The sequence below is a fragment of the Crinia signifera genome, chromosome 3 (genome assembly GCF_055691185.1).
Source record: "Crinia signifera chromosome 3, ASM5569118v1, whole genome shotgun sequence".
NCBI classification, from domain to species: Eukaryota; Metazoa; Chordata; class Amphibia; order Anura; family Myobatrachidae; genus Crinia; species Crinia signifera.
The window spans coordinates 243,372,752-243,396,680 of NC_139219.1; the positions used below are offsets into that span (position 1 = coordinate 243,372,752).

The window sequence follows — 23,929 nt, forward strand, 5'->3', positions numbered from 1 at the left end:
AATGCTAGAGCAAATTCTAGCCTTCTTTGGAGAATGGCAATTGCAGATCTTTATACAATTTATTAAAGAGATAACCCTGGCATACAAGAGATTTATCCTGCTGCAAACCACTTTTCTTGTATTAAATACCATCCTCGTAGATTTGTTTTTCCAGGATGATCATACCTTGCCTTCCACAAAGGGTCAGACATAACTGGAAATTTGTTGCTGGATGCCTTGCCAGGCAAGGGCACTCTAAGCATGTGCTATACTGCCAGCTGGTGCTTGCATAGCATCCCTGTGATAAATTATATTTAAATACTAATTTTAATCTTTGTTGATCATTTATCATAGTTTGTAAGTAATGAAGCATTGATGTGGTATATTAAAGAACTTCTAAACCAAGTTTACCTTTTCTTTACAGATGAAACGGAGTATGAGTATAGTGGAAGCGAAGAAGAGGAGGAAGAAAACGATTCAGGGGAGCCAAGGTAAGATTACGGTGCATACAATATATTCAAATCTATACCTGATCACACAGGTAACCAGGTATATCCTTTTGCATGGAGTACATGATGTTAAAATAAATTTGGCTAATGTTTGCAGTGTTTTAAACTGCTTTTTTGCCTTCCTCAGGAATCAATCCAAAATGTGTATATATGTAGCACGCCCGAAGTCAGAAGGCATTCTACATACTGTATATTAAGTTTGAGGTGGCTGAAATTCAAAAGATCTGATTAGTTTGCCTAGAAATGTGGCATAGATCAGCGGTTCCTAAACTGTGTGCCGTGGCTCCCTGGCGTGCTCGGGACACTTGCAGGGGTGCCCCGGGTTGGTGGTCCAAGATGGATTCAAATTATTTATGGTTAATTATTTATGGGCAAAACCAGTTCTGATGGCTGCCAAACATAAAATGTGTACAAACAGAAGCAAGTTCTGCCTTTACCACATAACTGACCTTAATAATTGCATATAAACCCAGCCTACTTAATGGGGTGCCTTGATTCAAAAAAGATTGGAAACCCCTGGCATAGATGGAGAAAAGCAGAGGACCCAAGACTGAGCCCTGAGATACTTCCAACTAATAGAAGCAATAAACAGCAGGTGGAATTATCACTGAAAGAGTGGTTAGATGGGTAGTATGAGAATCAAGAAAGGGCTGTCTCTTTACGACCTAGGGATTGTTGTGTGTGTATATGAGATGAGTAAGGTCAACTGTGTCAAAAGTAGATCTAGAAGAGTAAGTAGCGAGTAATATTAGACTTAACAGTGACCAGATAGTTCACCACTTTAGTCAGTGCTGTCTCTGAGAGGTAACAAAAGCCTGACTGAAGTGGGTCAGATAAGTTGTGAGAGTTAGTGTCTGAAGTGAGTGAAGGCAATTAATTTGGAGGGTTGGAGGGGAATGGAGGCTGAGTAATGAGATGTTAGTTTGAGAGAGCTTGGGTCAGAATTGTTTTTTTTTTCTTAGTAATAACTACATGTTTGAACAAATAAGTAAAGATACCAGGGGGGTAAATTTACTAAGAGGGGAGTTCTTTTGAAGATGGGCTCTTGACTATAGAAACGAATTCTGCTTCTTATTTAGCACCTTCTACAAGATGTTCTGATTGGCTGCCCATAGCAACATCCCGTCTTCAATAGAACTCCCGTCTTAGTAAATTTACGAGAGAGAGAGAGTCTGTCTGACTGACTGACTTCCTATAGTTAATGTTGGGATAAACACAGTAGACAAGACTGTGAGCCATGTTTGTGTTATAGCCAGCTGGTTGTAGTTAGAAATAAAGAGAACATGGATGGATGTTTGTTGCCAATAGAGTGTGCATTCTTGAGACTCATTGTAGTGACTTGGAGTGTGATGGGAGCCATTTGATGCTTCTAATGTTAGTTGGGTTTATATATTACTGCGAGTTAGGTGTTTGTAAGTGGGGCAAGCAGTTGGGCCATGGATTTGATGAAATGTCGACAGCTAGAGAAGGAGAGAGAGATAATTGTAGCTATAGGATGTTTGTGAATGGTGACCCATTGTGGATGTTATAGTCAATGTATGATGTCCATATGCTCCCACATCCAAACTTCACTGTTGGTACAGATGGGGCCGTTTTTAATGTTTCCGTCTCACATGCTCACGCGTCTCCGACGTGCACACGTCCCATTTGCCAGTGGAGCATGGCAATCGGCATGCCGGGAGCCACACAGATGAGAGCGGCTCCATCTGTATGTGCATTGCCATTTCTTCTCCAAACATGGGGCCTTATTCAGATCTGAGCTCTTTACACATTTGTTTGGAAAATGGGCAAAACCATGTGCACTGCAGGTGGGGCAGGTGTAACATGTGCAGATAGAGTAAAGCTATGTACACACACTTCGTTTAGCTTTAGATTCGATGTTGGATTCGATTTTCTATTAGATCTGGCATTAGATCTTTCCATTCGATTTGGCATTAGATCTGTACTTTTGTATTAGATATTGAATTCGATATACATCCATGGTACATTGTACACATTCAATTTACTAGATCGAATTCGATATTTTCTTGGCTGCACAGTAGATATTTCTGTCCGATTTTGTGAAAACAGTAGCGCGCATCGAATCAAATGTAGATTAAAAGTGACACAAAAACCATTCGATTTTTTTTTTTTTTTTTGTTTAGGATTCGATTTTGCTTCTATAAGCAAAATCAATTCGAAAATCGGGAAAAATGGAGGCATGTGTACAGGGCTTTAGATTTGTGTGAGTTATTTTGTTTCTGTGCAGGGAAAATACTGGCTGCATTATTTTGACACTGCAATTTCAATTTCAGTTTCCACACACCCCACCCAAATGTAACTCTCTATACATGTTACATCTGCCCCACCTGCAGTGCACATGGTTTTGCCCGTTTTCCAAACAAATGTGTACTGAGCTCAGATCTGAATAAGGCCCATGGTGTGTGTTGTAGCATGCAAAGAGTTACGTTTTGGCATTTCACAAGTGTGTCCAAGTGCTTTTCAGCAAATGTTGGGGGTTAATTAGGTCTGATTGCTGATGGGGAATTTTGCAGAGACATGCGATCAGATAGCCGCCAAAAAAGTAAAGTCCTTGTTCAAGGCTGCAAATTGCGTTGAGAAAATATCGCAGACAGTCGGCCATCTGCAAATCCATATCCAACTCACTCACAATCTAATGATTTTATCAATCGGTAAGTAACCCTGACCCTTCCACAACTTTGTGATAGAAACAGGCTGATCGAGGCTGGAACTGAAAATGCTTGGGAATGCCTGCTTTTTTGACACTCCGATCAACAGCCGGCTGACACTATTAATACCCCTTTCAGACAGAAAAATCCCAAAAAACCAGGTATTTCCCGGTTACAAAAACCCTGGTACAACTAGGCAGCAAGGGGCTGACCCCCTCCACACAGGAGCAAAAACCCGGGTATTTCCCGTGTTGACCCCTTTCACACAGAAGCCGGATTTTTCCTGCAAAACTCTGTGTGTCATAAGAATAGGATAGTTTTAAAGGCACACAGAGATGAGGTCATCAAAAGTGGGTGGTGACTGCTCACTGCATTGCATTAACCATGGCATGACACAAGGATATGTTGTAAACAAGTTTTCTTTTTTTTTATATACTGGAAGGTACATGTTACCTCACATGGCTGTCAGTATATTTGCAATGTTTGAGTGCACTGTGGCATCTTTGACTGTCCCAGTCATCTGTTTGCTGATATCCTACTCCCCTCTCACTGCCAGCAGCTCTCACCTCTTGCTTCTACCAGTGGGCCATGCTATCCTTTTTTCAGCTCCCTAATGACCTCCGAGGCCAGCTCCATTGCCATGCCCTCCCTGCCAATCAGAGAAGCCTATCCTCACAACCAATCCGCCAGCACCCCACCAGGAGAGCCAATCAGTGCCTAACAATGTGTAATAATCCCAAAAACCCAGGTAAATACCTGGGTCGAAGTCCCGGAACTTTAGACCCGTGTTGACCCTTTCAGACAGAAGAAAAACCCGGGTCGACACGGCAAGAGCAGGGAAATTCCCGGGTCTTTTTTTCTGTCTGAAAGGGGTATAAACTTGGCTCTGATATTCTTTTCACTCCTCTGTCAGAAATATTACAAGGCGCACCTGGTTGTATCTGGTTTAACTCCTTCAGTGGTAATCCCAATAATTTTCCGTGCTATGCCTAAGTGCCCAGACTGGCAAACCCGGAAAATTCTCTGGATTGCCATTGATCAGCGCAGGGCAACGCTGCTGAGTTGATCGCTGAACTCAGCAGGTTTCAGCGCTGCCCGGCTCCCTCTCCTCCGCCGCACCTCCTCCTCTGCCCCCCCGTCCCCCCCGGCTGTTGTATGACAGCCTACTGCACCGGCTACAGACATGCCGGATGCCAGGGACAGGGCTGAGTTGCCGGGGGCAGGGCCATGCAGCGGCTGGCATAGTGTTCAGCTGCATTGCCCAGCCCGGGAGACAGCGTGGTGTGTTTTTTTTTTTTTTTTTTAATTTAGCGCTTCCCATGAAAACCTGCCTAGTGGGGAACAATACCTTTTTAAAATAAAAAAAAACACTACTGAAGGGGTTAAGGTGAAATAACCTTTCCGTTTCTGAATAATGGGAAAAACAGTGCACACTGGAACATTCAATAGTTTAAAAGTCCTTCTGTAACCAATGTCATCAGTATGTTTTGCAACAATAAGGGAGCAAAGGTTTTGAGAGCTCTTTGCTTTTACCCATTATGAGATGTTTCTTTTTTACACCTTTTTGTAGGCCATCAGCTGGGATTGAACCAGTTTTTATTAATTTGCACTGACAAAGGGCAGGATTGCTTTCTAATTACTGATTGCTTTCAATTTGTGCCTTTCCATGCCTTCTTACACCTCCCTTTCTTTGTGTTCAATACACTTTGGTATTCTGGTTGAAAAGCAGCAAAGTTCATTTTGCGTTTGTCCTGTGCGAGGACAGGGCGGGCAGCTGACATTCGGTGATGTCAGCTGCCTGCCTCTGGCACCCGTGTCACCGGGGCATTATGAGAATGCCCAGCATTTTCACGGGAACGCCCATGAAACGCTGTGGGTTCTCGTGGGCGGATCCCCTGGCCCACTGCCTCCTGCCCGCACTGCTGTGTGTGTGTGAGTGCCCCATGAACGGATGCCATGGACGCTCGCACACAGCGGATGCATATGCGCAGAAATGCACATGTACAGATTAAAACATTGCGCTCCCATGGGAATTTGTATGGGAGCGCATCAACCAGAATCACCTCCTTTTACCTGTGTTATTTCACATTTACACATAATTTATTAACATTAATGGTTTGCGTTCTTTGCATGTGCGCATTGTATGGTTGTTGCTGACATTTGGTGAAAATTGAATTCCAATAGCCCAGGGCTGGGCAACACTAGCCCTCCAGATGTTAATGAACTACACATCCCAGGATGCTTTGCATTAGTTTTGCTATGTGGCCATGCTGAAACTGATGCAAGGCATGCTGGGATGTGTAGTTCATCAACATCTGGAGGGCCGGTGTTGCCCAGCCCTGCAATAGCCGCATTACAAATCTTAAATAGATAAATATATTGATGTGTTCAGCACTTATTTTACCCACTGTATGTATAATCAGTGATACCATTTGATATTCTTAAATATTGTTTTACAATTGTTTTATTAAGCGCAGACAATAATGATGAGCGCGGATGGTTCTAAATTGATTTGAGGCGAAAGGATTTATAAATGGATAGATGTTGTAAGGTGCAACAATGTTCTGCGCCATACAGGAACCTGTTAACATAAAATAACTGTATTGACTAGGTGAAGCAAGAACATCCACATGACTCCCATATCGTGAGATGTCAAATATGTGATGAGCTGTAATGATTCACAGAGCATTACATTCTTATGTCCAGATAGTGCTGGCACTTGGAAATCATATCTTCTGGGTAAAGGGGCATGCTGCTATTTGTAGTTCCTCCGCCGTTGATCGTCCACAAGTTCCTTAGCCATCAATTGGCGCATATGGTTTAATTTGCTTCATATTTTGTTGCAGAACACTTTTGCTAAGGGCTTTCTTTGTTTCCTATCTGTTCAGCTCAATTTTAAATCTACCTGGTGAGTCAACGCTAAGACGAGATTTCTTGCGGCTGCAGTTGGCTAACAAGGAGCGTTCAGAAGCCCTGAGACGTCAGCAACTGGAACAGCAGCAACGTGAGAATGAAGAGCACAAAAGGCAGCTTCTGGCTGAAAGGCAAAAACGTATTGAAGAGCAGAAAGAACAAAGAAAACGTTTAGAAGAGGTATTACTTATACTTTCCAGTAGAAAATTATTGCACTACTGCCCAGGAGTCAAAAACGTATTGAGCGAATATAAAAGCAAATCTATTTATATCGAAAAATGTAGACCTGGCATACAGTAGGTAAATTTGCTGATAGGAAAGTCATTTTTTACTGGCTTACAAATGTATTTTCCACTTGTAATCAAAACCATCGCCTTCACTAGCTTTATGTTTGCACAGTAATTGAAATTTAGTATACAGTACATCCTGAGGCCATTGGTGGCTTGGGAACCTAAAGTGGCCCTGAAAATATTTTTAGAACCATATCCATTGCATGTGATGCCAACGGTAAATTTGTTGGGATTAGGCCATCATTATGACTGGCTACATGGGTGGTAGGCAAGACTGAAGAATCACACAATATTGGCATTACATCTTCTGCTTAGATTTTATAGGGTATCTCTTCTGGTGATTTATTACTGCAGCAATAGTTGCCGACACTGACACAAAGTAGTGCCATAGATCGATCTTCAACCTAACAACATCCCTGGCAGAGAACTAGTAGACCACTTGGGATGTCACATGTCCTTTACATTTGGTTCCTATAGCAGAGCACCAAGGGAAATACAGACACTACAGAAATTAAGTTTTAAAATCCAATAATGTGAGCAACGATGACCTCTGATTCGTAAAACAGATTCCACGAGTGAGAGAAGCTGTAAGGGTCATCATAATCATCATCTGTAGTGCCAGACAAAGCTGGAGCTATAATTTGGGACATTGATTTTCAATGAAATCTGCTGCTTGGTTCTGTACATTGCTATAGATAATGATCTTATTTCAATGTTTAAGTCTTTTACACCATATGGAAGTACTTGCAAGTATTTCACTATATCTGTAAGGAAGACCCAATTCTAATGCGTAATTATAAATTGTGCGACTCATGGCATTTTAGTGCCGCTGCCACACATAATGCCCACTGTAGTTCCGCTTCCTCTCAGGAAGCCCCCCCCCCGCTGGTGCCGCTTCCACTCAGGAAGCCCCCCCCCGCTGGTGCTGCTTCCACTCAGGAAGCCCCCCTGCTGGTGCCGCTTCCACTCAGGAAGCCCCCCTGCTGGTGCCGCTTCCACTCAGGAAGCCCCCCCGCTGGTGCCGCTTCCACTCAGGAAGCCCCCCCGCTGGTGCCGCTTCCACTCAGGAAGCCCCCCCGCTGGTGCCGCTTCCACTCAGGAAGCCCCCCCGCTGGTGCCGCTTCCACTCAGGAAGCCCCCTGCTGGTGCCGCTTCCACTCAGGAAGCCTCCTGTTATATTGAGTGGCAGAATCCCAGCAATAAACCTGCCCAAAAATAGGAACACGTAGGCATGTTTTTAAACAAGCATTTATAAAGCCTAGGATCTGTGCGTGCTCCTTCTACTGGAACAAAAAAAGCAGTATTACCATGAATGCCACAGTCCTAGATCAGCTGCCACTAGGGATAAGTTCCCTAAGAAGGGGGAGGGGGGTGTTAGAACTAAAACTTATGCTCACTCCTATGTTTATCCACCCCAGTGGGTGCAGGCTAATAGTGATGATTTATATATTTAACATATATTTTTTTCATGGTTTATTACGGAATACCAGCATGGCTGGCAGCAAGGGTATGCCCTATACTTTGAGAGCTACACATGCCACCATGCACTGTAAAAAATAGTTTAGTTTGTTGGGGAAAAATTGAAATGACTGAGTCATTAGCGATGTCCTCCGTCGTCTGTACATGCAGAACAATGGAGGATATCGCTAGCAAGAGCAATGCAAGGGAATGCAGCATTCCCCCTGCCGTCGATTGTTGCACCAGTGATGCTGGGTCCAGTCACTCCCGATATAACGATGGGTACACATTCTCTAATGGGGTGTGGTATAGGGATCTGACAGTCATTATCCCGACAGGCGGGATGCCGATAGGCGGGACGCCGACAGCATGGCGAGCACAACAAAGCCCCTTGCGGGCTCGCTGTGCTTGCCATGCTGCGGGCATGGTAGCGAGCCCACCTATTCTATTTTCCCTCTATGGGAGTCATGGACCCCCACAAGGGAAAATAGCCGACGGCCATCGGGAACCCAGCTGTCGCTGTTTTGACAGTCGGGATCCTGACGTCGGGTAAATGCCTGTTGGGACCCCATCCGGCACCCCTCTAATGTGTTCCCTGCTTGAGTTCTATTTGTTTTGATTATGTCTCATCTGCCTCTACCGACTTGGCCTATTTCCAGTTTCCTGAACTCTGTCAGAAACCTCCACACTCTAAAGTCAACGGTTCCTTCTGCTTAACGGAAATCCCTTTCCTTCTACTATGAACTATTGAGCAAAAGTATTGATTTGGTTCTGCTTTGCCTTTATCTGTCTGTCTTTTAGGAGCCATGCACACTGGCACTTTTTTAGTTTTTATATTTTACTAGTAAAATATTAGCACACAATTGTTTCTTTGTACTGTAGTCATCATCCACACTGCTGCTTTAGCAGTGCTCGAATTGTGTTCCGTTATTTCTATATTACAGTAAAGCCCCAAATGCTGGCATTAAATGCCACAATGTGACATATAACAAGTGCTACATTGTGTAGCATACCTCCCAACTTCTGTGTTGGGGAAATAGGGACACCCGAAAAGAGGGTGGACGTATGCAAATGAGGGTGTGGCTTATGCTAATTAGCCACAACCTCATTTTCATACTAGAATAGACGCTGTGCGCATGCGCACAGCGTCTATTCTATTAGATTGGGGGGATCTCCCAACTGCCACCCCCCGCAGCGGGACAATGCCTGCCGCGGGTGTCACAGCGGGACAGGACCCGAAAATCGGGACTGTCCCGCTGTAATCGTGACAGTTGGGAGGGATGGTGTAGGGATCTTTTTTATGGGTATGCGGTTTACTCTTCTATTCCTATATGTTAGAGTTGTATAGAACTGTATATATTTGACAAAATGTATGTCTCAGCTATTCTGATAAGACTGTAATGTCAGGCACAGATGCTGAGACGTAGATCAGCCCTTGAATGTATTGTTGCCACTGTGCTTTATAAATGATGTCATATAAAAACGAAAGACTGCAAATCCACAATAGGAAAAAATACAGTTTTACAGTTACCTAAAAATAAAGTGGCTGACATAAACAACTGCACTATACACCAGCATAATATGTGGTTTTGAAAACAAAACCTTGTAGATCGCATCTTTTGTACAGACTGGCTGATGAACAGCCACCATTATGTGCTGTTTATGCTCTGTTCTCTTTTCCCCAGGCATTATCTATCACTGCAGCTTTTTTAGATCCGCTGCATTATGTGCCTACTTTATGTCCCTTTGCTGGCAATTGGCTTTGCTAAACACAGGAAGCAGCGGGGGCTGTAAGCTGCTGCTCAGCACATGCTTGACAAGATGTCCTTTCTGATCAGCATTCAGCAGAAGCAGTGCTGCTGGCCACAAACAGGAAGTTACACCAACTGGTATAAAATGAGAGGTTGATCACCTCAGAAAAGCACAGGAGGGCATAGGTTCACTGTTCATGGATTTCTGTCCTGTTGATCTATTATGTGGTGTGTGAGGTTTTACAAAGGCATTACGGGTTGCCATTCCATCATTCTGCACAATTCACCATGTTGTAGATTTCACTGTGCATGTGCTCGTGTATGTACCTCTGTGTGTGTGTGTGTGTGTGTGTGTGTGTGTGTGTGTGTGTATATATGTATATATGTATATATATATATATATATATATATATATGTGTGTGTGTATGTATATATGTGTGTGTGTGTGTGTGTGTGTGTGTATGTATATATATATATATATATATATATATATGTATGTATGTATGTGTATATATATGTGTGTATATATATATATATATGTGTATATATATATATATATCTATATATCTGAAGTGTATCTAACGATACAAATGGGCGGCACTCCAACGGATTTAACTGACAAAGAAATTCAGACCCACGGCTGTGTTTTAGTCTGACGTTTCGGTTATTTATTAACCTTTTTCAAAGACAACATGTACAGTAACATAAGACTTACTTTATAGATGAGTTCACCCGTGCTCACTCCCCCGTCCTTCACGTTTGCGTCCCGACTGCGCATGTGGGTGATGTCATTGGAACTACGTCCTCAGCCGCATCCAGCAGCCGGCCGGCGGCGTTACCATGGGAACCGGGGAAGCTAAAGAAATGTGAAAAAGTAAACACCGTTTAGACACTATGAGCAGGCTGGATCAAGATGTATATAACACATTGCATGTCATGATAGATTGCAAACAAATGAGCGCTGCCAGTCATCAAGACGATGTAGCTACAGATAATCAGCTAAATGTGTATAAAGTAAATGAGGCTAATACATATGCAGATTCAATGAGATCAATATAGCATTAATATGCAAAAAATGGGAGAGGGAGGAAGAGAGTGACAACGAGAGAGATAAAGTACACTGATGAAAAATATAATCAACAATATAAATGAGATAAATGGTTGCTGGATGTCTAAACATGGCACATTCTGTCACAAAAAACTATTGAGAGAAGAATATTCGTTAAGTCCTGCTGGGGCCACCACATTAAGTTTGAAAATCCATTTTGCTTCTAATTGAAGCAGTTTTTTGTCCCGGTCACTACCACGTACTGATCAGTCATTTTGTATTTTAATGTGGGGAGACTGTGCCTCAATTCTCTAAAGTGCCTGGCCACAGGTTGTTCCGATATCTCTCCTTCTAGTGCATGTTTAATAGAGGACCGGTGCATGGCCATGCGTTCTTTGAAGGTCCTGGTCGTTTTCCCTACATACATTAGCCCGCAGGGACATTTGATTATGTATACCACATATCGGCTCATGCATGTGAATACCTTCTTGATTTTATAACGGTATCCGGTGTGCGGGTGTGTGAAGGTATCGCCTTGCTCCAAGTACCCACACGGTAAACATGAGTTTGTTTTTAGGGTGTCTGTTGACAAAGGTTGACATGGACAGTGTCTTAAGTGTACTGCGTCCCTGAGCATGGTTCGCTGCACTCGCCAGGCTTCGTGCTTGCTGCGTTTGGCACACTAAAAGGCTGGCCTTTTTCAGGCCGACTTTTTTTTCATGCAGACCTTTTTGACCCTATAATTACTTCAAGTGTGTCCAGGTGTCCTTTTGTTCAGTACGGTTCACAGGCTAACCTTATAGATCCAGCAGCACAAGTGTAAACCCCATTTTTGTTGACCTTTTTGACCCTATCTACTTTTTGACTGATGACCATTAGTGGTCAACCATATGACTGTCTATCATGAGTCAGTCTATGATCAGTCCGGATACCATATACATATATGTATACTGTGTGTATGTATATGTATGTATGTATGTGTGTGTATATGTATGTATGTATGTATGTATGTATATGTATATATATATATATATATATATATATATATATATATATTATTATAAATTATGCGTTGGGGGTCTGGCACTCCAAAATAACACAGCGTCCACTGTTTCCTGGTGCCCACACTGCAGCAAGCAATATACAGAGGAGAAGGTGTGGCACTCATGTATTACAATGTTTCAGTTCTTTACTGAACTGTTCTCAAGTGTGTGTGTGTGTGTGTGTGTGTGTACGTATGTATATGTATATATGTGTATGTATATATCACATTGATCAAGTCCTCACTACATACATTTAAGCTGTAATGTGTATTGAATTGTGCCATTCATTTTACCTGTACTACTTGTTATTCTTTAACTATAATGTTGTTTTGTCTCACTTTACTGTTCGTTTGTACGGCTCTGCAAAACACTTGTGGCGCTTTATAATTAACATTATAATAATACAGCATAGCATAATAGTTCTCATACCAAGGTAGTGCTCAGCCATTTTCACATCTTCCCAGAGTTCCAGACCCTCACTTTGCTATTATATTGAGTACATGTATATACACACACATTCATACATACAATAATACACAGATTGTAAATGTAAAATAAGTAGGGGAGCTCTCGTATTGCAGTGGGGATGCAGTTTAAATCCCGGCGGTCGGGATCCCGGCGTTCAGAATCCCGACGCTAAAATCCCGACCACCGAACGCCCGACACTTTCTCCCTCCGTGGGTGTCCACGACACTCCTGGAGGGAGAATAAATTAGCATGCCGAGCGTAGCGAGGCACTGGGCCCGCTGCGTGGCGAGCGCAGCGAGCCCGCAAGGGGGGGGGCGATCCACGTCGGGATTTCGGCGGTTGGGATTCTGGCGTCTGGATTTTGAACGCCGGGATCCCGACCGCCGGGGTTTCATACTGAATCCTTGCAGTGTGTATCAACACTTGCTTTATTACGATTCCATGTGTTTTCCATTCTGATAAAATACTGTCATCCTATATACAAGTTATATACAAGCTACCATTAACACTTATCTGCATCTAATATTTGATGATAGCATGTTAGGAAAAGACCATGTAAGGAAGTCCCAGCCTGGCGCAGTTGCCCCGGGCAAGTGGTTTGAAAGTAGCATTTGGATCAATTCTGCATTAGTGTTACTTTAATGTAAAATTTCAATGCATTGACATACTGTATTGATCAATCAGGTAAAGTTAGCACAATTTATGCAAATACTTGTTTATGGTAGCTTTTATAAAGGATAACCGTGTGCCTTTTATCAGAATTGCTCATATCCTGAATTTGAGGCTTACATGAATTTTCTGCTGTATAAATGATCAGCTACTGTGCATGACTTATTTGTGGCAAAAACTTTGCTGGAAATGACACTTGTTATCTTACGGTTTACACAAATTTCTAGTAGATTTTCTACAATTACCATACACATATTGAGATCAGAATCGGGCACACTCCGACAGTTCAATTCAATTCCGTTTCCCATATTTCTTAGTTTTTAATATCCATTATTTTTTTTACATTTTATACTGAATAAAAACTGACTAATACACGTTCTGCCTGGTTTGTCCTTTTTGACAAAAAATTCAAAGCAGCAATATAGTTTGAAAGTATTTACTTACTTATCAGAAACAGATTAAGGACAAAATAACAACTGGGGCACCATGACAGGGATTGAAAAGTGGGTGTGGTCCCTCAAGGCAGAGGTCTCGCAACAGGTGGCATGGCCTCCATATGACTGGGGAGAGTGTGATGCCGTGGAGAGGCAGAGGGTGACGGAGAAGAGTGGGTGAGGTGGTGACACAGAGCAGAGGCAGAGGGTGAACACTGGGAGAGATAGACAGACAGATGATGCCAGGGTATGGGTGACAGGGGGAGGAAGTGGATGACTCCACAGAATGTTGGACACTGTGAAGAAGTGGCTGGTGCTAGGGGGAGGCAGTTGGAGACGTAGTGGATGATGAGGGACAAACAGTGGGTGAAGGGAAATAGAGGATGATGGGTAGATAGTCATGCAGTGGGTGACTAGGAGGGATGGGGAGACAGTGGCTGACAGTGAGAGCAGTTGGTGACTGACATGGGGATGCAATGCACCAGATGGGCCAATAATGCCCCGCGCCCTCCCCCCCCCCCCCCCCCCCCACAGTTGGGGTAATCCCCACTGATTGAATTTGGTCCAGATAATAAAATTGGTCCAGTAAACCTGTGGTCAGTTGAATTTGCCCAACCGTATCCAGTGATGCTTTACAGTTGGTGTGTACTCTATCAAGTAAGGGTTTTACCGTAAGGGTTTTAAAGCTGGATACACACTACATGATACGAACGATGGTAGGAGTTGAGAGCTGGGGCCATGTGCCATGCAGCATTATGTAACATGTTCCTCGTTAACTATGTCATCTTTCATCCTTACAAGCTGGATGGCAGAGGACGTAATGACCTGCAGGAGCGTGCATCGTTAACGATATACTGCATACGCACTAGATGATATTTACAATAATATTGTTAATGTGCATATTGTTTTTTATCTGGTGTGTACGCACCTTAATTTTTCAGCGAAGAGAATTCGGAGTACAGGTTACTTTTGCTGTGCAGAGTTCACATGCTGCCAGGTACTAAGCAAATACTAATCCTGTTACAATGTGTATTCACTATGTGGAGCAGACTGATACCTCCCTTACCTTAGGAAGGTGCAGTAGTATCTGCCAGACTGTATAATACAGCTCTGCTTATCCTAAAATACCATAGTTGCATTCTGCAATAGCAGCTCTCTCCCTCATTAGTCTAGCAATTGCCCTCATGTCACCTAGCCCACATTACACTGTTACGTTTTGGGGGGGAAAAGGAATGAGACCGATACATTGAATCATCAGCACCATTTCCCAGCACTTTACCAAGTATAGTAGCTCTTACTAACTGCTTTGGGACTCATCTACATTTGGATATAAGTCATTTTAAAAGATTCCTCTCAGATGTAGCAGTACACAGCCACGCTTCTAGGTGCCACGTTCACAATCTGTTTTCACATTCTCTCCATATATGGAACGAGACACGCCCTTTGGGTGGAGCATGACACGCCCCCTTAATGGGGCGCTGTGCAAAAGTCTACTACCAACTATAATCTCCCTGAAACTAGTTTTCAAAAGTAGGCAAGTATTGTAAATACGTGCTGAATTACAATGAAGAAACTAGGCCTCTGAGAACTTTTGGTACTTCTTTACTTTCACGGCGCCAGCATGGCGCCGCGCTTACTTCCGGGTTACGCTCGCCACTAACTAAGTAAAATAAACTAAGTTAACGCCATGCCAACATGGATAGTTCATACCTCCACTATCCATGTTGGCATGGAGTTGATTTTAATTAGCGTGGCGAGCGTAGCGAGCCACCGAGCCCGCAGCGTGGGCGAGCGAAGCGTGCCCCGCAAGGGGACTCTGACGCGCGGCGCCATGCTGGCACCGTGAAAGTACAGAAGTACCGAACTTTTCTATAAATCATGTTCCTTTTATTGATCCAATGACATAAATTCCTTAGTAATAAACAAATGGAGAGCGATTAATCCAGCATAGATGGTTCTAAATGTGCCATGTTTTTCAATCTTTATCCAAATAGCTATTTTATAGAACTATGAATAACCGTTACAAATATGTAGGTAAACGTTTCCGTACCTTGACAGAAATTCAAATGGTTAACTTTGGTTGAATTTGTAGTTGTTATACAGTCGAGTGATTATTCTTTACCAATTATTATTTGTGAAATATTGCTTAAAGAGTCGACCAACTGTAGTGTCCTTCAGTGGGATTGCTGATGGGAAGTGTGCAGGAAAATATCCCCCCCAACTTTTCATAACCTACTGAAACTGGCACCTATATACTGTATATCTCCAACAATCTGTGGTAACTATCTTTTTATTAACAGGTTTCAAGCTTGCTACTCCAATATTGACAAAAACATGGTTTGCTACTAGTGTATGCTCATTTATGCACTTTGTGGGCCAGATTCTCTAAGCTTCAAAAGTGATAAAATGGAGAGTGAGAAACAGCCAGCCAATCAGCTCCTGTCTGACATTTTTTAAACACAGTCTATGACATGGCAGGTAGGAGCTGATTGGCTGGCTGTTTATCACTCTCCATTTTATCATTTTTGAAGCTTAGAGAATCTGACCCTGTGTCTTAATGCTGTCTGCTTGCAACTGTTCAGTATGTTTTATTTTTAGGATTAAATAAACTTCCTCTAAAATTCAAACCCAATTAGTGCGGATTCCAGGCTTTTTTTTAGATTTGTAATTTTTTTGTTTTTTTCTTTTGTCAGCCAGTCTCTGATATTATCTGGTGATCAGATGGCCTGCATGCACCATTTGTTGTGCTCCCTGCACTGGTGTTTTGTAGTGACTGTTCACCTCTGCCCTCTGTACGTATTCCCAATTGCAGTTAGCTGCTTGTTACTCCTTTCCTTGTGGCTTCAGCCCATACTGCAGGGGTGGCGTGAATGCTCCCATCCACTATTGCTCGATTTCGAGCTTCCGGAATGAGGGTTCAGATGAAAAATGGCCACATCGCATTTTATTTTCCTGACTCCTATCCAAGGCACATTCCTGTGCTCTTCGAATCGGAGTCGCAGATAGTCAAGGCTGCCATGAATATTGGTACATGCAGCCGTCACTGGGATCACATTTAAAACATTGTATGCAAAAGGAACGCATACAATGTATCGTATGTGGTCCAGCCACCCAGGAGCTGCCGGGTGAGTTGGCGAGGTATTGCATGCAAGGTGGTATATAAGTGTGTACTGCTAATGATCAACTTATTTAAACAGACAGTGCTAAATAATCTGCAGGGGCATAGGTGCTGATTCTGTGGGTGCTCAAGGGCCCGAGCACCCACGGAAATTGATGAGCACCCACGGGCCCGAGATCGGCACCTATATGCAGGGGGTACAGGCAAAATCCTAAATCACATATTTTTATAGGGATAACTACCCCATCTCCTCCCCTCTCTAGTATTTCCTTTCCAGGGTTGTCCACTGTTGTACCCAAATGAAACAGCGTTGTAAATAAACCCTTGCCAATTAACAAATTGTCTAAATTGTGGATTCTTATATTTCTGTGTATTGTTACCTTATTTGTGTGAGTAACTTGTGCACCGGTACCCTCCCAATTCCCCTTTCCTTTTCATTAACCAATTACGCAAACCCTCAATCGTTCCTGTACCTGCATCATGTATACTGTTATGATATGCAGTGATTTGGGTTCATGTTTTTATACCAAGACCATTGTGCTTTTATGTTCTAATTTTTAGTAACTTGAACAAACTTTATGGACAATCACTTTAAGACCATTTTATTTTTAAATTGAAGCATAGATTTACGATAGGAGAATGCAGTTTTAAAATTAGGGTTCAAAGAGCTTTTTAATGCCCAAATTACTCCTATTGTGAATGGTGTGATTAGTATATTCGTGTTTGTAGCACGCCCTGTTTTTATTAATCATTTATTTTCTTCCTGTCCATAATATTTACTAAAAAGCAACCTTGCTTTGTCATAAACTGATTTTTCTTCAAATGCTGTGGAATGCATAGAGTACATAGTTGCCTATCCTGCAGGAGACTCCCATTTCAGTCAAAAATCTTCTGCAGCTTTGCCTTTTCACCTACAGGATTCTCAGATTCTGCCAGGGGTGCCACCAGAGGCGTAACTACCACCTTCTGGGCCCCATAGCAAAATCTTGGTATGGCCCCCCCTCCCCCCCCAAAAAAAAGGAGGGTGTCGGGAAGAGAGAGGGGTGGTTAGGGAGAGAGAGAAAGAGGAGTGAAAAAGAGAGACGTGTCAGAGAGGAGGGGGAGGAGAAAAGAGAGAAATGGAGGGCTGTGAATAGGAGTGGAGAGACAAAAATCGCGTTAGATGGAGAGCAGGGGAGTAAATGCACTTTATATCTCCTAATCTCATCCTCCCCCGCACCACCTCAGTACATGCTGTGCTTCCTTAAACATAAGTGCACTGCTTTACCTTAAGCATTGAAGGAAGGTCTCCTTGTCGGCGCTGGGTGTTTCAGCTACTGCAGACAGTCTGCACAGCGCTGGCAGCAGGATGGGTCCTCCTGAGTCCTCAGTTCACGCCGGGGCTGGTCACTAGATAGTGACGTGGAGCCCCGGCACCATCAGAGAGGTCAGAGGGGAGGGGGGCTTGATGATCACCACTTGCTTTGTTCTCCGTCACAGTGCCGCACTGCCGTGTGCGGCATTACTAAAATAGAATGAAAGGGTGCAGGGGGTGCCTGCCGAGCCCTTGGGCCCCCCAAAGGCCCGGGCCCCATAGCAATTGCACCCCCTGCACCCTCCATAGTTCCGCCACTGGGTGCCACTAAGGAGTTTTTTTGCAAGAACTGATTTCAATTCTCAATGTAATTTACTGTAGCTGCTCAGGAGTCCATGTTGATGACTTACCTTATTCCCCCTTGTGGGAACCCCTGATAGGAGAGACAAACAGAAGCAGCACATGGTCACACAGTCATCTAATCTGTGTTGGTGTGCACTCATCCATAGGGTGCTGTTGCTGCTAGTTTGTGTATTAGGGTAAGATTTTATGATAGTAATATTTCTATAGTTAAACACTTTTGTTTTAATTAGAGTATCTGGCATGCATAATGATTTGACTAATGTTATGGAAAACAGCACATCCGATAAGTGTCACCTTCACAATGTCTCTGAAATTCTCTTCACAATTTTCTCTGAAAACCTCTTTGTTTATGATGCACACTGCTGCAGTATACCACTGAGAGAGGTTATTTCATATATCCAGTTCCAATTAATTTGCTTTTACAGTGACACCTGAAAATATAATCTCAGATAAACATTAATTGCAAGTGCACCACACACATCTACAAAAGCGCTAATAAACTGCTTTGGATCATTTAATGTTCCGCTCTATAATGAAGAGCACAGTTATAGCAATTAGAGTGTGATTTGGAATATGACTTTATTGCCTTGACAATAAACATAAACCTCACCACATGCAGTCACGGATGATAACTGACACACCACTGCTCTCCTGTGGCCAGTTCACCAACATGCAGCAGCTGCTGTATATAAGAGCTTCTATGGGATGAGTGCGGATCACACATTATAACAAGTTATATAGAACATCTACAGCAGAGGCAGTTACGGTTTTGAATATATTGTATGTGGGTATATAGAATATATAGCTATGTAAATAATGATATTTAGATGGTATACACTCGTTAGGTCGACATTAGTCAAGGTTGACAGGTTCATTAGGTCGACCCAAGCATTAGCTCGACATTGGCAAGGTTGACATTGGATTTTTTCACTTTTATCTGTGCCCATAGGCGGTATTTCATGCCCTACCATCCACTAGGGCGCAGCAATGACAAGGATATCAGCAGCAGCTGTAATGATTGTACACTGCTGCTGTCATTGAATAACTAAAAAAATATTATAGAACCCGAGCGTATCAACTTAGTGAGGACTGTTAGCGACTGCTACATTAAACTGTATAATAAGCACGTTTTGCCAATTATGCACATATCATTCACAAATAAATGAACATACATTGTCTGACCATGATTTTCCATTACTGTGTATAAAGAAAACTAATTATGAAGAACTGATGTAGGATTTTTGCTGTTTACATATCAAAGAATAGGGCCTGATGTTTCAGTTTATTAATTTTTATCTAGATCTTGATAAAGGTTAATAAACTGAAATGTCGCTCTAAAGTACCATTTGTTCTTTTGGCTGTATCTCTTACTTGAAGTCCTGTGGAGTGCCACTTCCCTCGTCTTGGGATCTATATATGTATCTGTATTTATCGATCTAGATCAGTGGTTCTCTACTCCCGGTCCTCAGGACCCCCACACAGGTCATGTTTTCCAGGTCACCTGTGCATTTTTACTATGTGACAGTTGGTGATACAGAGGGCAGCTGCTGGTGACCTGGAAAATGTGCACTGTGTGGGGGTCCTGAGGACCGAGGTTGAGAACCACTGATCTAGATGGATATCTCTTCAAACAAGCTCATCAACTTGCAGAGCCGCCCACTGAACCTCTATAAGCGATCCTACCCAAGTACACCCCCTCTCTACAGTCCTCACTTACTTTAACATATTTTCTCTTCTTTCACTTTCACGTCTGCCTGACCCTAGGCCAAAATTCCTGTTTGACTAGACCATATATCATACTTGCCTACTTTTAAAAACTAGTTTCAGGGAGATTATATTTGGTGGTAGAATTTTGCACAGTGCCCCATTGAGGGGCGTGTCCTGCTCCTCCCAAAGGGCGTGTCTAGTTCTATATATGAAGAGATTGTGAACGTGGCACCTAGAAGCGTGGCTGTGTACTGCAACATCTGAGAGGAATCTTTTAAAATGACTTATACGAATGTAGATGATCCCCAAAGCAGTTAGTAAGAGATACTATACTTGCTAAAGTGCTGGGAAATGGTGCTGATGATTCAATGTAAATATAGCTGTGTCTCATTCTTTTTTTCCCAATAAATGTAACGGTGTAATGTGGGCTAGGTGACATGATGGCATTTGCTAGACTATTGAGGAAGAGCGGGAGATGGCTGCAATGTCAGGGAGTCTCCAGCAGAATGCAGGAGGGTAGGCAACTATGCCATATATCCCACCAAGAACTTTTGGAGGCTGTACCATTATGAAACAAGCAGTACCTATCAATGTGTACCAATGCCTATTTCCATATAGATTGTAAAGACTGCCACCATGACTGTGGGGTTGGTTCAGGTTGGTTTGCAAACGCAGAGCTAGTTACGTTTGGGTGGGGTTTGTTCAAACTGAAATCTAAATTGTGGTGTAAAAATAAAGCAGCCAGTATTTACCCTGCACAGAAACAAAAGAACTCACCCAAATGAGTTTGAACACACCCCACCCAAAAGTAACTCTTTCGGCACATGTTACATCAGCCCCACTTGCAGCGCACATGGTTTTGTCCATTAAAGAAGGATTTGCTTTTGCAAACCAACCTGAATCACCCCTTGTGTCTGTTATTACCTTGTGTTACTGTTCTGCTCCCAATTGAAATTAAAGTGCAATGAATGACTCTATATACAGTATGTAGTAGTTAATAAATTAAAATAAATAATACAAAGGTATATATTTTACAGTGAAAACTTTTTTTTTTTTTTATTCCTAGTAAACCATGTTCATTTTTTTCCACCAGATGTCAGCAGTTCTCAATACCACTAAGAAACAGTTACACATATTCAACTTTGTGATCCGCTTTCTGGAGATTTTGCTTTAAATGCCCATACACACTGGGTGACTTTGAGCTGAAAGCCGCTCAAAACAGCCTGTTTGAGCGGCTTTCAGCTCAAAGCCGCCCAGTGCATATGCCCGATCGACAAGCGATGAGCGCTGCTGCGCGCTCCCAAAACATCGCCAGGAAAGCCGCTCATCTACTGGCAATACCAGCAGATGAGCGCGGCTTTGAGGACGGCTTTGCATAGCTCTGCGCTATGCAAAGCCGTCCTGCAAAATCCCCCCTTCGTCGCCTCCAGGCAGGGGGAAAGTCGCTCAGTGTGTATGCACTGAGCGGCTTTCCCCGCAGCGGTGATTGTCATCATCGCTGTCCATACACACTGGGCATAGTCGGCCAGTGTGTATAGACCTTAACTAATGATAGATACTGTATTATTTATATATATATATATATATATATATATATATATATATATATATATATATATATATATATATATATATATATATATATATATATATATATATATATATATATATATATTACACTGTATATATTTCCACATAAATATAAATTTTTTAATAGGACCGTGGTTCCCCAAATTTTTTTTAACCTGTTGAGTGCCAATGTTGCTGTGAGAGATGTGCGAAATATCTGATAAAAATACCAGCCTCGCTCACAGCGACTTTTTATTTTTTTTGGCGCAGTCTTTAACAAAACTTAAATTAATTGACTTCAGATCATTTGCTAGCAATATCTAAAGTGATTTTATACTCCTAGACTTTGACCCGGGCATTTTTAGCACATATTTTGCACATTTCTCACAGCCATGTTGGATCTAAAAGGGTTAATCACAACATCATAGCGAACCAGATTTTTCAAGGCACCTCTATTTTGATTTTTTTCTTTAAGTAAATTGTTTTTATATATCATCCTTAGTTGCATTATGTCTGTCTGTGCACATTTTTTATGTTGGACAGCCACCAACACTGGCTTTGCCTAGTACTGTATGTTCTGACTCAATAACCAGGCTGTAAATGTAAGGCCTTTAAGACAGTTCATCTGTGTATGTCTATAGTGAACCAGTACTTACACCAGGAGACTTTGTCAGACAGTGTCAACTCAACTGAAGAGGCATGTGTGAAGAATCCAGATGAGGGTTTATTTCAAGCTGATATTCTTGTAATAATGCACAAAACAGTAGGTGAAAAGATAATAATTTGCCAGAGCTCAACAGGAATCAACTGAAGGTTAAGATGGCAGACATACAATGAGATAGAGATGGGAAGAAGGCGGGGCTAATGACATCAGAGCCCTACAGGAACAAGGAAGGACAATTTTCACAAGATGCAAAGCTTTGTAATAATAACATGACAGTAACTGAACAGCGTATGAAGACACATACTTCGTGGGACATGACACTCCCCGTCTGAAATCTTTAGATTTCACGATAATTCAAACATAATAAAGTCATTTGGTGAAGTGCAGAATTGATCTTGAGACCTGTAAACAAAAAGAACCTGCAACAATAACAGATAATTATAAGAAAACTTTTAGTCTAAATCTTGTGACTGAAGTCCCAAGTGTAAAACCCATCTTCGGATGGGGGAAGTCACAACTTGCAAACACTTCCACCAACCCACACTGTAATCCAAATAATTAGGTGTCGATGGTATGATAGCTGGAAGTTTGTAGTAAATTTCTTCCTATGATTAGCTGAATCTAGTAGCCAAGTTCGTCTTTATGTGACATCTTCCTTTGGGAGAAGAAGCACTAACTCACTAATTGGATGGAAGAAAACTCGGACAGAACCTCCTTTGGTCACTTTGACTTCCACCTTACGAGTCTTTCCATCGTCGCTTGGGATAACCTTGGTGATAAGTCCCATTGGCCAGTCATTGCGATGGGCCTCTTTGTCCTTTAAGAGAACGAGGTCACTGATCTGGAGTTTGGGTCTTGACATCTGCCATTTATGACGACTTTGAAGCATGTACTCTGTCTTCCAGGGATACCAAAACACATTGGACAGGTGTTGAACCTGTTTCCACTGGCGCCTGTAGATGTCATTGTGGTCTAAGATTTCAGAAGGAATTAAAGCAGCTCCAGTCTTATTGGATTTTGCTATACGACCGTCCACTCTTAGCAATTTGTGACAATCCATTCCTGGGTTGAGTTCAAAGAGTGCACTGTTCTCGGATAGGGTGGCTCCCTTTGTTATCTTATCAATTTCTTGGCAGTATACTTCTTGTTGTACACACTGAATGAGAAACTCCTCTGCATGTTCAAGGTCTGCAACTGTTTGTTGTAGATTGTTTGGTAGTTTCACTCTTGGCAGGCGGAAGGGTAAAGGTGTTACCCAGCTGTTGGAATCATCTTGAGTGAAATCTTTGTCCATTATCTTGAGAAATTCTTTGTCTTCTCTTGCATATGCTAACTTGTTATCCTCACTTGTTGAATTGAAAACTGTAAGTCCAAGACTGTCATCCCGAGACAGGACTATGTTCGTATTATTGTGATGGTCATGCTGTAATTTACTGCTACCCAGCTTCTCTTTCGCCCAGTAATGATGTGGGCATGGCTGAAAGTGAGTGCTGCGACCATTTGGCAAGAGGTTTGTCTTAAATGAGGAAATCTTGGTAGGCGGCTTCATTTTGTCCATACAGACATTGCCTATGATAACCCAACCTAGATCAAGGCGTTGGGCAAACGGAGCATTATTTGGTCCATTTATATGTTGACGCACCTTATGTACTTGGAGAATGTCTCTACCGAGTAGAAGTAAGATCTTTGCATTCTCGTCGAGGTTTGGTATTTCATTGGATATAGGCCTTAGGTGAATGTGATGAAGAGCGACCTCTGGTGTGGGAATCTCTTCTCTGTTGGATGGTATTTGGTTACACTCGACAAGTGTGGGTAAGGGTATCTCAAGATTGTCTTTGAGAGATGCTACAACCAGTCCACTGGCTCTTCTTCCAGATTCCTCCGTAATTCCACTACAGGTACCCAAAGTGTAAGGATAAATATCTCCTTCTAATTTTAACAGATCAAAGAGTTCTGGACTTGCGAGTGACTGATTGCTCTGGT

At 42.5% G+C, this 23,929-nt stretch overlaps 1 protein-coding gene across 16 annotated transcripts in view; it reads left to right on the forward strand.

Annotated features, from left to right (window-relative positions):
- Window positions 1-23,929, forward strand: part of TNIK (TRAF2 and NCK interacting kinase) — a 275,815-nt gene that overhangs the window by 169,503 nt on the left and 82,383 nt on the right. For all 16 annotated transcript variants that reach the window (XM_083177758.1, XM_083177755.1, XM_083177756.1 and 13 more), the window contains exons 11-12: window positions 404-470; window positions 6,046-6,250. In XM_083177758.1, the coding sequence (XP_083033884.1) occupies window positions 404-470; window positions 6,046-6,250 (272 nt within the window). The remainder of the gene's footprint in view (window positions 1-403; window positions 471-6,045; window positions 6,251-23,929) is intronic.